The sequence below is a fragment of the Lactuca serriola genome, chromosome 2 (genome assembly GCF_051521515.1).
Source record: "Lactuca serriola cultivar US96UC23 chromosome 2, Lser_US96UC23_V15, whole genome shotgun sequence".
Classification (NCBI taxonomy): domain Eukaryota; kingdom Viridiplantae; phylum Streptophyta; class Magnoliopsida; order Asterales; family Asteraceae; genus Lactuca; species Lactuca serriola.
The window spans coordinates 84359975-84374453 of record NC_136409.1 but is presented as its reverse complement, the minus strand read 5'-3'; the positions used below and the strand labels follow the sequence as shown (position 1 = coordinate 84374453).

At 34.9% G+C, this 14479-nt stretch overlaps 2 protein-coding genes across 2 annotated transcripts; one reads left to right on the top strand and one right to left on the bottom strand.

Moving 5' to 3' along the window:
• The first annotated feature begins 2019 nt into the window (after positions 1-2019).
• Positions 2020-4915, top strand: TTA1 (class I heat shock protein, putative (DUF1423)). Its single transcript, XM_079024236.1, has 2 exons — positions 2020-4005; positions 4166-4915. The coding sequence occupies exons 1-2, from the start codon at positions 2199-2201 to the stop codon at positions 4711-4713; spliced, it is 2355 nt and encodes a 784-aa protein (XP_078880362.1). The 5' UTR covers positions 2020-2198; the 3' UTR covers positions 4714-4915.
• Positions 4916-6994: 2079 nt separating this feature from the next.
• On the bottom strand, positions 6995-11709 carry LOC145089363 (uncharacterized). The gene is made up of 9 exons (XM_079027806.1): positions 11631-11709; positions 11427-11533; positions 11249-11340; positions 10983-11149; positions 10788-10888; positions 10206-10670; positions 9800-9880; positions 7819-7954; positions 6995-7764 (listed from the first exon to the last, which is right to left on the bottom strand). The coding sequence occupies exons 1-9, from the start codon at positions 11707-11709 to the stop codon at positions 6995-6997; spliced, it is 1998 nt and encodes a 665-aa protein (XP_078883932.1).
• Between the last annotated feature and the right edge of the window lie 2770 nt (positions 11710-14479).

Below are 14479 nucleotides of genomic sequence, written 5' to 3'. Positions count from 1 at the left end.
ACAAATGGTAGGTCCCGATTAGACAACCGTACGGTATGTATGGATCATTGACCAGAGTAGATGAGCAACGCTTGGCTGTTCTAGGCCATCTTGTGAATTATGTTGCTAGCATGGCTTTATAACCCATGGACGTAGATGAAATGGAAAGCCATATTCATCAAAATCTCTGAACATTGGTTGCCTTATATGACTTACACTAGCCAAGGACTCCCCTAGCAAGTGTAGTCAAATGGTTGCTTAGACAGTTCATCTGGTAAGGTAATTCTTCCAGATGATTGTCAAATTAGGATCTGTGAGGATCGGTTGGGATTTGGTAGATGGTCTTAGGACATGTTATATATTTACACCTGGTATATGTCTTGCAGGAATGATATTTTATCATTAAAATTTTATGGGCTTGAAAACCCTACGTATCTCACCAGGTTTCCCAAACCTGACCCACTCATTTTATTGCATCACCGGTAGAGGAGCGAAAGTTGAAATTGCCTAGTTAGGATGCCGAGTGAAATAAAGGATATGCTTGCATTAGTTATTTCAGGACCTTTTTATTTACACTGTAATGTATGTTCGGATATAAACGAATGACACCCCCGTAGGTTTTAATAAAATAACTTTTGTTATTTTAAAGATGTTTATTTAACTGGGAACTTCCGTATTTCAATACTCAAAAGCGTAAAGAAATTTTTTAATTTGGTTTTGAAAAATGGGGGATGTCACATGTGTACATATGAATACATTTGGAATGGGTTATTATTTTTGTGGCCACATGGCTTAGGTACCCAAAACATTGTTAGATTACACAACTAAATGGATGTGACAACATTCTTGAACATCCTTAAGTGTGTGTGCGTGTGTATATATATATATATATGTGTGTGTGTGTGTGTGTGTGTGTGTCTGTGTATGTGTGTGTGTGAAAGTTCTACCCTACATGTGATCTAGTGTGACGGTTTACTAGTACCTAGTTTCTTAGAACGAGCAATGAGTTATATGTTCTACTTATATAAGAGCTTGGGTTTGAATGAGCAATGATGTATAGTATGATATGTTCCCTTTATACAAGAGCGTAGGTTTTACCCATTATTATGAGATACAGTCTTTGAGATTGACTTCGGATATGAGAGGAGAAAAATGTTGCATTTGTATATATTTTTTTTTAAATTGTTGACTTATTATTGGTGAGTTTGATGTTATTTCACAAATTCCTATCTCTGAAATATTTTCTCCAACATTGAACCCTAACAAATGTTTTGATGTTTGTAAACATTTTGTCTATATTATTAACTTTATCATATACCTTTAAAGAGTTAACCTGGTAATGTTCGTTAGGCTTTCCAAACCTAACATATATATTTTGACACATATTTAGACTAGATGACTAAAGAAGAATAAAGTTAACAGAAGCATGAACTATTAGAAGATCATTTGAATATGTAAAGACTATATACTAAAATTTTTCTTTGTATGGGTTGATTCATCATCATTATAAAAAAAACTTATGTGAAACTTAAAGCTTTGGGACTTAATTCCACAAATTAAACTCTTTTGATATTAAAAATATTATTTTGAAAGAGTTATTTAAAATATCTTATGTGATAGATATTTCAAGTAGTCACCAACCTTTTTGATTTTTTCAGAATTTTTTCTACCAACATAGTCCTATATGTTATATACTTATATATCACCATTTGTTATTTTGGATAGATAACTCATGATGAAAAACTGTGAAATTTTTTCATATGTCAACATGTATTAGGTTTGATCCGGTCCAAATGCATCCAAGAACCGAAAACTGGACCTGGACCTAGACGTGATTAGCCTTAATAGGTCTGATCCAAAGTCCATCAATTTCTATAAAACCGATCCGGTCTAAATGTTCGCCTCTATATGAAAATTGCAAAACACAAAAATGAGTAAACGTGTAGTTGAAGGACTAAAAAGAAGAAGTATATAGATGAAGGATTGTTTTTGTAACCTCATTCGAATAGTGATATTTAAGATTCTCTCCGCGTGAGCTTCCATAAATCCATTTTACATTTACACAGTACGGAGAAAAAGCAAAGAAGTCATGGCGAATTGAAGAATTCAAAGTTCAAACGGCAAACGGTGAAGAAGCCAAAGGCGAAAGCAAGCCTTCCAATCGACTTCTTTTCTGAGTTCTCCTCAAGGTAATTTCCAATTCATTTTGGTGCATCACTATGATAAAAGAAAGAGAAAATTACTCGAGTGATGGTGTTAATGGAGGTCAAAATTCTGAATCAAAGCTAACAGATTTGACATCTGATGAAAATCGAGGGAATCTGGATGAAAAAACTGGGTTTTCCGATAAGAATAATGTGTTTTCTAGAAGTTCAGAGTCAAAACCCTCGAAATTGGGGATTTCTCAAGAGTTGACTTTGAGCTATCTATGTGATAATTCGACATTAGCTCAGAATCCGTCTGATAATGGTAGAAGCTTACTGAATTCCTTTGATAAAGTTAAAGGGAAATTAGTCGTTTCTGAGGATCATAATAATCCTAATCCGGATGAGAATAGATGGGTAGAGAGAGATTTTTTGCAATTGTCAGAAAATTCTTCAAAAAGAGAAGCTGACGATGATGAAATGTATCAAATGAATAGAGATAAAAAGCCGAAATTGGAAACCCTAGATCTATCTCTAGCTTTACCTGATACTTCCATGTCCTTAGCTGCATCAAATCGTCTTCAAGACGGTGATCCTTCAGTGAGTTTGAAGCCAAGTAGGAGCTTTCAATCGTTGGGTATTTCAAACAGCAACAACACTCAAACCACTTTCTCAAACGATTTCACAACAGGTTCCATGTCATATTCATATTCACAACAGTTCTCACATAACCCTAGTTGCTCCATGACTAGAAATTCAACCGACAATTATGACTACTCGATGGGTAGCCATAGAAGAGAGTGTGATCAGATCTGGAATGGTGGAGAGGGGACCAATGGATCTGTTCATAGCCGGTTTAGACCTGTAGGAGATGGAGGTGTTGCTTTAGTGCAAAGTAATCCCTCCAACTCTAACACCAACTTGTCCTTCTTTCCATCTGAACTTCCTGCAAGAATGAAGATGGACACACAGTCTGGCGATTCAAGGGGGAGAGGCTCTGAAAACACAAAAGGGATGGAAGGTTTGGATTTCGGAAGATCACGCAAGCCTTCAAGACCCGAAAGGATTCTTAGAGAAATCGTATCCGAGTCTATTCAAACAATGGCTCAAATAACTCAAGAACTCCCAGACGAAACACTCGAATCAACAAAAGATTACTTAAAGAAACTCATCTCAATTCCCGAAAAAAGAGACGAATTGGTTAGGTTACAGCTTCGGCTCGAAAGAAGATCCGATCTCACAAGTGAATCCCTTTCAAAAGCCAACAAAAACCAAGTTCTACTCTTGGTTTCCATAAGAACAGGTCTTGAAACCTTCTTATCTCCCCAATCCCGTCTCCCAACAAACGAACTTATCGAAATTTTTCTATCTGAAAGATGTAAGAACGTGAATTGCAAACGGTTATTACCCGTTGAAGACTGTGAATGCAAGATTTGCTCAACAAAGAAAGGATTCTGCAGCGAGTGTATGTGTCCTGTTTGTCTAAACTTTGATTGTGCAAGCAATACATGCAGTTGGGTGGGGTGTGATGTGTGTTCTCATTGGTGTCATGCGGCTTGTAGTCTTCAAAAGAATCTTATAAGGCCTGGAGCAAGCTTGAAAGGGCCCACAGGTACAACAGAGATGCAGTTTCATTGCCTTTGTTGTGGTCATGCTTCTGAAATGTTTGGGTTCATTAAGGATGTTTTCAAGTCGTGTGCACAACAATGGGGTTTGGAGACATTGATCAAAGAGCTTGATTGTGTTAGGAAAATCTTTAGAGGAAGTGGAGATTTCAAAGGGCAAAAGCTTCATTTGAAAGCTGGTGAGTTGATGTCAAAGCTTGAGAACAAAGTCATGTCCCCTTCAGATGTATGCGGTTTCATCCTTCAATTCTTTGACTGTAAGTCTCACAATCCATTTTTATTTTGACTTTTTTTTTTGTTTCAAACAATATTGGTTATTATAATTCTTCACAAGTAAATAAAACTAGATTACTATTTCCTACATTTAGTACTTATCACTTAATCAAGCATATTCTTATTTTGTTTTGCATTTTATAGCCCTAGATGCAGAAATCATGCCTGATTTTCCGATTTCTAATCCACCAATCCAAACCTCATACAACATGAACATGAACATGATGGGAATGGGAATGGGAATGGGATCATCAAGTAATCCTCACGATAACAACCATAAACCTCTGCCACACATGATGAATTCCAATTCCAATAAAATAGTGATCGAAGACGAATGGTCGGTGAAATCGTCTAAAAAGGACAAGGACGCGTTTGACAGTGTGGAAAGCCTGGTGAGAATAAAAGAAGCAGAAGCTAGAATGTTCCAGAACAAAGCGGATGAAGCAAGAAGGGAATCTGAGGGGTATAAACGGATGATCAGGACAAAAATTGAGAAATTGGATGAAGAGTATACGGATAAAATAGGGAAATTGAATTTGGAGGAGATTGAAGAGCAAAGGAAGAAGAAAGCGGAAGAGGTTAAGGCGAAAGAGAAGGATCACCATGAGTATTATAAGATGAAGATGAGGATGCAAGCTGAGATTGCGGGCTTGTTGGAAAGAATGGAGAAGACTAAACAACAATGGGTCTGATCCTTCATCTTTTCACCTTCTTCACAGTTTGTTGTTGTGTCTTCAAAATCGTTGGCATGATTCACCTTTGTTGATGTATTTTTGTATTCTTTTTTTTTTTTTTTTTTTTGCATTGTGAATTTGAGGATTTGTGATGGGTGTGGTTGGGGTAAATTTGTGATTCACTGTTTTGGTTTAATTGGAAGAATGATGATTATTGACATCTTTGGATATTGTGTTTTTTTTTTACTAGTGCATGTTCATGGGTGCGATTGATAAGAGTAGATTCGGATAATGATATTTCAGGAGTTTGGATATTCAGATCATCCAAAATTCCAGCATCTGCTTTTCTGATATTTTTGTTTTGCGATCATATCATTTATTTATTATAATTATAATTATGTGTGTGGATTCTTTCAAAATAAAAGTGTGTATATGTTGCTGATTGCTGAAGAGTTTATAAATTTTAACATCACTTTGTTTGTGGGACTCCATAGACCACGATATCAAATTGTTCTTGTTCGTCTTTGCTTTGCTAGGGGAACAATCCTATAATGAATCAACAAAAAAAAGGGCAAAATATGTAATCAATTTAGAATCCATCTGAAAATTCTGCTCAATTCTATCACGTTTTATGTCGTTCTATCACGTTTTATGTCCATGAACACGAGGGAAAAAGTATTAACAAAACATTATTTTTTGAAATTGAAACGACAACACGAGGGAAAAAGTATTAACAAAACATTATTTTTTGAAATTGAAACCGATCTCCCCGTTTCTTTTAATATAAAATTATCTTTAACATAATTAACTTTTTTAATTAAGCTAATTATATAAAAACCAAACATGTTATAATTCTTTTTTGTTACTAATATTGTTATGTATACATATTTTTAAAAACTAATCATTTCAAAGCCAATTCAAGTCTTGTCATTCATGTAGTAAAAGTTTACTCTAAGTTTTTATAGTTATGGCATGTCAAATTCTGATTTAAAATCGGGAATTAGTTGATACTAATTTTCATTTCGAACGAAGAACAGATTTTTCATATATTCACAAGTATTAGGTTTTACTTTTACACATTCATATAAGATGACTCATAAATTTACTATGTTATTCACATCTTTACCAACTTCGTTAGGCAAACAATGTTAGTTTCAATGTATTAAAAATTGGTTCCCAAGATAACAATCTAGTGGTTGAAGTGATTTGTATAAATATTATTAGTACTCTACGGTTTACCTATGATTTTGGGATAGTGTTTGCCATGGCTATCATTGAAATATTATATATATATATATATATATATATATATATATATATATATATATATATATATATATATATATATATATATATATAGCAATACATGCTCAAATTAGGAAGAACAAAAATAAATGAATGATTTGTATAAATGGTTTAACTGGTTTAACCGAAACATTTATAATATGAGCTTTTAAATGTTGAAGCTTGAAAATGTTTTCTTTCTATCATGAGAGCTTTTTCATCTAAAGTTTCTCGATCAAACTTGTAAATCTAAACACCATTGGTTGGATTTTTTTTGGCTCTTCCAGATCTTCAAACAATTGTTAACTATTAAGTACTTATACAAATAATAATAACATATAGCTATTATAAATAAGTTGATGAAAAAGTTATATACTATGCTACTATTGTGATTTTTTTTAGATTTTTGGATTGATGAGCTGGACACAAAAAAAACTTAGTTAAAAAAGATTATATTATGGATGTTTTTAAATATTAACTAGTAAAGAGACACATGCGTTGCACGGGCCAGATTTTTTTGTTGATGTTTGGTGGGTTAGGTACACAAAATCCGACATGTTGTAGGGCAAAGAGTTATTTCGTGCAAAAGTGCATCATGGCGTTAGGAATAGAGATATTGATGTTATTTCTAACAACATAATATGATGTGAACAACAATTTCGTAACATTATTCTTGGTAGCATTTCAAAGAAAAGAATTGGCACATGCTTATATGATATTGAAAGTTGATATAGCACATAACCAAAAGATATAGTTAAAATGAATAACATTCAAAGAAAAGATGGAAAAATATAGCAGGCTCCAAGAATGCCTTATTACCAATTCAACAATTTCTGATTTCAAAATATGGACAAGGTCGGTCCGTTGATTTTAGGGGCCCGGTGCGAAACTAAAAAATGGGCCCCTAAATATATATTTATTTTTTACTTATACCAAAAATTCATTAATTATTTCATAATTGTTATAATATGAAGCAAAACAAAAGAACGATCATACAATAGATAATCTTAGACAACTACATGAATCGCGAGACTCTCCTAGCATTCTTGGAAGCAAAATTGTTCACCAACTCTTCATAATCAATAGTCTCTAATATAACGTTCTCAATAGCTATTATCGCCAGTTCATTAAGTCTTTCTTGTGACATTGTGGACCGTAGGTAGGACTTCAACAACTTTAGCTTTGAAAAACTTCTTTCTGCAGACGCGACCGTTACGGGAATAGTCAACAAGGTTTTGTATGCAATAATTACATTAGGAAAACATTCGACTTTTTTCATATACTTTAAAACATCAATAGGGCTCATAATTTCACTCGGTAAGAACATATCAAGCAGCTTTAACTCCATATAAAGTTCATGAGAATCGATATCTGATTGTTCACCAAACTTAAGTGCGGCTTCGAGACGGTTACAACATGACTTGAGATTTTTGACATCAAATTCCTTCAATTTTTTTGGAAACAAGAAACCAAAAATATTTTCATACTCTTTGTATTGTTGAAATCTTGTTTTAAGAGAAGCGCTCGCTTGATTAACAATATATAAAAAGTAATTAACTTTAAAATTCTCCTGGGATGAAAATACAACATCTTGATCACTTGAATTCTCATCAAATTGTTTTTTTCTACTAACCGGCCGCTTTTGAGAGAATACCAGATCAATATTCATTTCAATGGAAAGTTCCTTCGCATCATCAATCGCCTTGGAGAACCTTGTTTCTCTAAACTCCTTAAAGTACTCAATTAGCATATTCACTTCGTTAATAGCAACATCGAGAAGCATATCTTTTTATTGTAATTTTTTTGCTAACTAAGTTCACCATGTACAATATTTGATACCATGTACAATATCTTTTGATTTAGCTTCACTTTGGATTTTAGCATCGTTGTCTTTTTCCGCAACTTCAAGTAAATCTTCTCTTAAATCCGGAAGTTGTTGTCTAATTGCCTTCACACTATCAACACGACTTTCCCACTAAGTGGCAGACAATGGCTTTGGAGTCAAACTGTAACGTCCCCAAATTCAAGACTAAAAATTTCTTTTGATAAAACATTACGTTAAGCAAATTCATTCTTTCAAAACGTAAACAAAGTATTAGTTTCCAAAATACATATTCATTATCAGAGTAAACATTCCCAGGCTGTCTAAACTATGGTGTGTGCCATGTGATCACCCCGAGCTCTTCATTCCGCTACCGGAGGTACCTGAAACAAAACTGAAAACCGTAAGCACGAAGCTTAGTGAGTTCCCCACCCTACCACATACCATGCATAACCACATACTACACATACTGGGCCACGCCCACTATCCTGGGCCTCGCCCCCTACCTCGGGCCTCGCCCGCTACAACGGCTCCGCCGCTCCAGGTCCCGACTGGCTTCGAGCCCCGCTCGGATACAGATCTATTTTACTTAGGCCCCGCCTGCCACAGGGCCTCGCCCACTAACACATAATAGCACATAATCATATCACGACACATAAGCTAAACACCTGCTAACGGATCCTATTCAAGGCATCGCCTATCCTGGGCCTCGCCCTTCTCCTGCTACTGATGAGTCATGGAACCCCGTCCATACTCCTACCGATAGTGAGATACGGGCCTAGCCTACACTCACCCTTTCCTAACTTGGGCCTCGCCCCTGATCAGCTACTAATGAGATGTGGAACACCATCCACACTCTGCTATTGGTGAGGTACGGGACCTCGCCCACACTCACCTCCCTACCAGGCACATACAAGTATCACACAGACAACAAGTATAAACTATCACATAAGTCATTCCTTGGGCACCCGCCCGCTATCACTGGACCTCGTCCTGAAAATCATACTAGCATACTGTGCCTAGGGCTAACCCCCGGGACTTCTACTCATAACTACATGGGCCGGCATTGTGGCCGTAGACCCATTCACACAAAGGGAAACTCACCTGATACTGTTGAACTGCTGCTGTTAATCCCTTTGACCGCTACCTGACCACTGACTCTGAACTGCTGCTCCACTAGCTCCCCGAGCTACCAATATCCATACAATACTAAGTTAAACTGACCCCCGACAGACAGCCAAGTCAACTCTGGTCTAAGTCAACCTTCCAGGTCAACCATACTCGCCGAGTCCACTTACTGACTCGTCGAGTTCTTATGCTCAAAGTTCTTCCAATCGCGACTTGACTCGCCGAGTCAGCCCCTGACTCGTCGAGTCTACTGATTCCCGATTCCTGTCCTGTCCAACTCCCTGAGTCCTGGCTCGACTCGCTGACTCGAGTCTTAAATCGAAGGGTTTGGGACCGCGCGACCTGACTCGTCGAGTTTAAGAACAGACTCGTCGAGCATAAGGCAATCTTCAACCAACTCGCCGAGTTGTTCATCCAACTCGCCGAGTTCATGCCCATCTTCATCCGACTCGACGAGCCGTTCATCCCACTCATCGAGTTCCTCCTCATCTTCAAGCTACTCGCCGAGTCCACTCGAAGGACTCACCGAGTCCATTCGGTTCCACATACATGCAGAGGACTTTCGAGTCATGCAGGGACTCCAAACTGTAGATCTACCCTTCCCAAGCCTACTCCTCACGTAAAGTTGCAAACTTTACGTGTAGAGAAGGAGATCTAGGCAAAATGCACCATAAACTAAGGTTTAAGACCAAGAGGCTCCATAATCCACCCAATGGTTGATACTTTACGGGATTCTAAACCAAAACAAGCATGGATCTGAGGTAGCAACCTCAGATCTGGACCTCAAGTTCGAGATTGATCTTAAACATGGCTTAAAAGCCCCAAAACTCATAACCAAAGTAGATCTGGATGAAGGAAGCGACTTATTACCTTTAAGTGCTCTGAAAGGTCCTTCAACTTTGGATTTGCTGCAGTTCCTTGAAGCCTCAAAGATTCCTTCCTTCCTTCTTCCTTCAAATCACCCACAAAATGGCAAAGAGCTTGAATAAGCAACAATGGCGGTTTAAGGTTCGTATTCTGGGTTGGAGAGGCAGTAAAGGAGCCCTAGGAAGAAGAATGAGACGTTTAAATAGGCTCCAAGCCCCGGATTTAGGGTTTTCCTCGCACAAACCCTACTCGCCGAGTCGCCTTGGCCGACTCGCCGAGTTGGTCACTTACTCCTCGACTCGGATCCCGCTCGGACTCGTCGAGTTCCTCCTTGGACTCGCCGAGTCCCCCTTAATTTTAGGGTTTCCTTTACTTTCTTGGCTTTCAAAACTTTGGGTGTTACACAAACCTTTATATTCTCTTTCAGAATTTTCCACCTCTTAGTAGAATTGGAAAATATTGTATGTACTCGTTGTATGACTCCAAAAAAATCTCTTGTTTTACTACAACTGTTAGCCATGTCACACAGTGCAAGATTAAGACTATGACAATCACATGGAGTATAAAATGCCCTAGAATTTATGTCCAAAAATCTCTTTTGAACTCCTTGATGTTTTCCTCTCGTGTTTGATCTATTGTCATAGCCTTGCCCCCACATATCATCAATATCAAGACCAAGAGATTTTAATTCATCGTGTGTAATATCAAAGAGCCCTTTACCAGTGGTATCATTAACATTCAAAAAACCTAAAAATGATTCTTCAACAGTAACATCATTAGAGGAGAAATTTACATACCTCACTATCAAAGACATTTGTTCTTGGTGACTTGTATCAGGGGTACAATCAAGTATGATAGAGTAATATTTTGCTTCCTTTACTTTTTTAATGATTTCTCATTTAATTTCATCAGCTAGTAAAAGTATCACCTCATTTTGGATCTTGTGGCCAAGATAATGTACATGGATCTCATCATTTTTGATACGACGCACATGCTCTTTCATAACCAGGTCAAACTCTTCAAACATCTCAATCGCTCCAAGAAAGTTTCCGTTACTTTTTTGATATAATTTTTCATTTGTTCCACGAAATGCTACATTATATTTAGTAAGATATTTCACTAGCGCAATAAAACTCAATAGCACTTGTTTCCAATGCTCCCTTTCTTTCTTAAATTGATCATACACCACTTTTATCAATTGTTTCATTAACTTTCAATATTTCTCGCATTTCAAACCAAGTAGCTAAATTTGTGAGATGATCTATACCAACTTCATGCTCTTTAAGTCTTATACTAAGATGTTGCCAATCTACATAACCTTCACTATCCAATTGACCTTTCAGGATCCCTTTTCTAAATATTTTACAACAAAAAAAAACTTTATCATGCTCTTTCGAGTATAGTAGCCATTCTCTGTCACATGTTTGCTTATTTGGTAGAGTTCTAGTATACATAGTTGCAGAAAACCGTCTAGAAAATCTATCAGGTGGACCCTTATCAATAGTATTATCTCTTTTAGGACCTTTCTCTACCAAACTTTTCACCTGCTTAGTCCATCCCAATTTCTTGGATCGAATATATCAATATTATTACTATTAACATCATCATCATCATCATCATCATCATCAACAGCAGCAGCAGCAACAACATCGTCTTCAATGTCATCACCATCATCAACATCAACACGATCTCCATCGACATTAACATTATCAACATTAACATCATTAATTTGATCTCCTTCGACATTAACACCCAAATTATCAGGAATATAATCATTATTTTGATTTTGAGAAGGAACTTTAGGTTTTTTTTTGGAAAAACTTATCTAGAGAACCACTATTAGCCTTTGTTGGGTCTTCAATTCTTTTTCTCTTTTTACGTTTTTGACTACCAGATAAATACTTAGGAGGCATAATTTCTAAAAATAAAATAACAATAATCAACCAAATACTCGATAAAAATTAAAACTATGATAAAAGAACACTAGAAATCTAATTGACTATATCAAAATGTTGAATGAGCAATACTAGGGGTGACAAATCGGGTCATCGTGTCGTGTTTTTGTTTAACACGACACGACAAGGTTTTATGTAACACGAACATGACACGACACGATGTCGTGTTTTTTCTAACTAACACAAAAACGAACCAATTAAAAAACGACAAACACGACACGACACGACACGAAAAAATAGCATAATATAACAATTAGTGTATTTAATTAATATTTAATAATACATAACACGACAAACACGAGAAACACGAAAAACACGACAAATAAATGTTAAATCGGGTCAATATCGTGTTGAATTTTGAACACGAACACGACACAACACGACACGACATCGTGCTTTTTACACTTGACACGAACACGACACGAACATGAATTCGAATTTCAGTTTTGTCCCTATTTCGTTTCGTGTCATGTATTTTTGTCGTGTCGTGTCCACAATTGTCACCCCTAAGCAATACCAATAACAATGTAAACTAGAAGAAATACTAATGATTATAAAAAGTACTAATAATTATGATTTATAAATATTACCATTAAAAAATAAATAAAAATAAAACAACGAACCTTTTCTTAGTTCTTCCTCGTTCTTCCTTTGTCCGCCGAATTGCCCAAACTCAACAATAATAAAAGAGGCTATGGACTTTTATATATATATATATATATATATATATATATATATATATATATAGGGTTAGGTTCAATGGAAAATGAACAATTAGGGCAACATATGCTGGAACCAATGATCAAGTGACACGTGTCCATTTCTTTATTCATAAGCAATGTATTATGAAAGTTATTTATGTAGTTATTCCAAAGTGATGTGTTGTCATGCTTTCATTGGTTCCAACATGTGTTGCCCTAATTGTTTATTTTCCATATAACATTTCCCTATATATATATATATATATATATATATATATATATACTAGGTGTGAGACCCGTGAATTACACGGGTTTATTAAAAGCAAAAGTTTAATTTAAAGTTATAAGAATTATATATATTTTTTTAAAGCAATAGTTTACATAAATATAAAAGATATAATAAATAAAGTAAGTAATTTAATATATAATATAGGAGATTTGAAAGATTATAGAACATTTACTATGAAATTAAATAGAACGACCTAGCTTGCATTACCTTACATATATAAATCTTACTAAAATGTGGATTTTAAATTTATGAAAATGAAAAATATAAGAAAATGACAAGTGGAAAAAAGTAATTCAAAAACTCTTAAAAAATTACATGTATCAAATTCAATGACAACATGACATTTGGCGAAATTATTTTCATTTATTAGGAAGGATATATATATATATATATATATATATATATATATATATATATATATATATATATATATATATAGTAATTAATTGCATGTTTGTGTTAGATACTAATTCTTTATGTGATATACTTAGTTTAATCGGACATATATAGTAATTTAATTAAATATGTGTTTCACTTAGATAATTCCTTATGGATACTAATGACGTGTTTGTTACGCTTGAATTAGAAGGATGGGCTAAAGAATTATAATAAAAATAAAAAATAGTGGGTTGAAGACTTATAATAAAAATAAACGACAAAATTGCTAGTGCCAAGTTTCGATCTTGAGTCCACGCCTTGAATGTCAAACGCCTTTGCCATGTGCACCACTAGCTTTTTATTTACTTTAATCTCGACATGTCATATATATATCGGGCCCCCAAACAATGCGGTCCCTGTGCGATGGCACACCCGACATATGTTAAGGGCCAGCCCTGAATATGGATATTGAAGAGTTTGTAAATTTTAACATCACCTTGTGGGACTCCATAGACCACGATATTAGATTGTTCTTGTTTGTCTTTGCTTTGCTAGTGGAACAATCCTACAATGAATCAACAAAAAAAAGGCAAAATATGTAATCAATTTACAATCTCATCTGAAAATTCTGCTCAATTCTATCACATTTTATGTCTATGAACACAAGGGAAAAAGTATTAACAAAACATTATTTTTTGAAACTGAAACAGATCTCCCCATTTCTTTTAATATAAAATTATCTTCTTTTAATATAAAATTATCTTTAACATAATTAACTTTTTTAATTAAGCTAATTATATAAAAACCCAACATGTTATAATTTTTTTTGTTACTAATATTGTTATGTATACATATTTTTAAATATTAATCATTTCAAACTTGATCATAATATTTAATATAGAGTCTTGTCATTCATGTAGTAAAAATTCACTCTAAGTTTTTATAGTTATGGCATGTCAAATACTCAAATTCTGATTTAAAATCGAGAATTATTTGATACTAGTTTTCATTTCGAACAAAGAACTGTTTTTTCATATATTCACAAGTATTAGGTTTTACTTTTACACATTCATATAAGATGACTCATAAATTTACTATGGTATTCACATCTTTACCAACTTCGTTAGGCAAACAATGTTAGTTTCAATGTATTAAAAATTTGTTCCGAAGATAACAACCTAGTGGTTGAACTGATTTGCATAAATATTATTAGTGTTCTACGGTTTACCTGATGACTTTGGGATAGGGTTTGACATGGCTATCATTGAAATATTATTAAAAATATATATTAGCAATACATGCTCAGATTAGGAAGATCAAAAATAAATGAACGATTTGTATAAATGGAGCATTTATAATA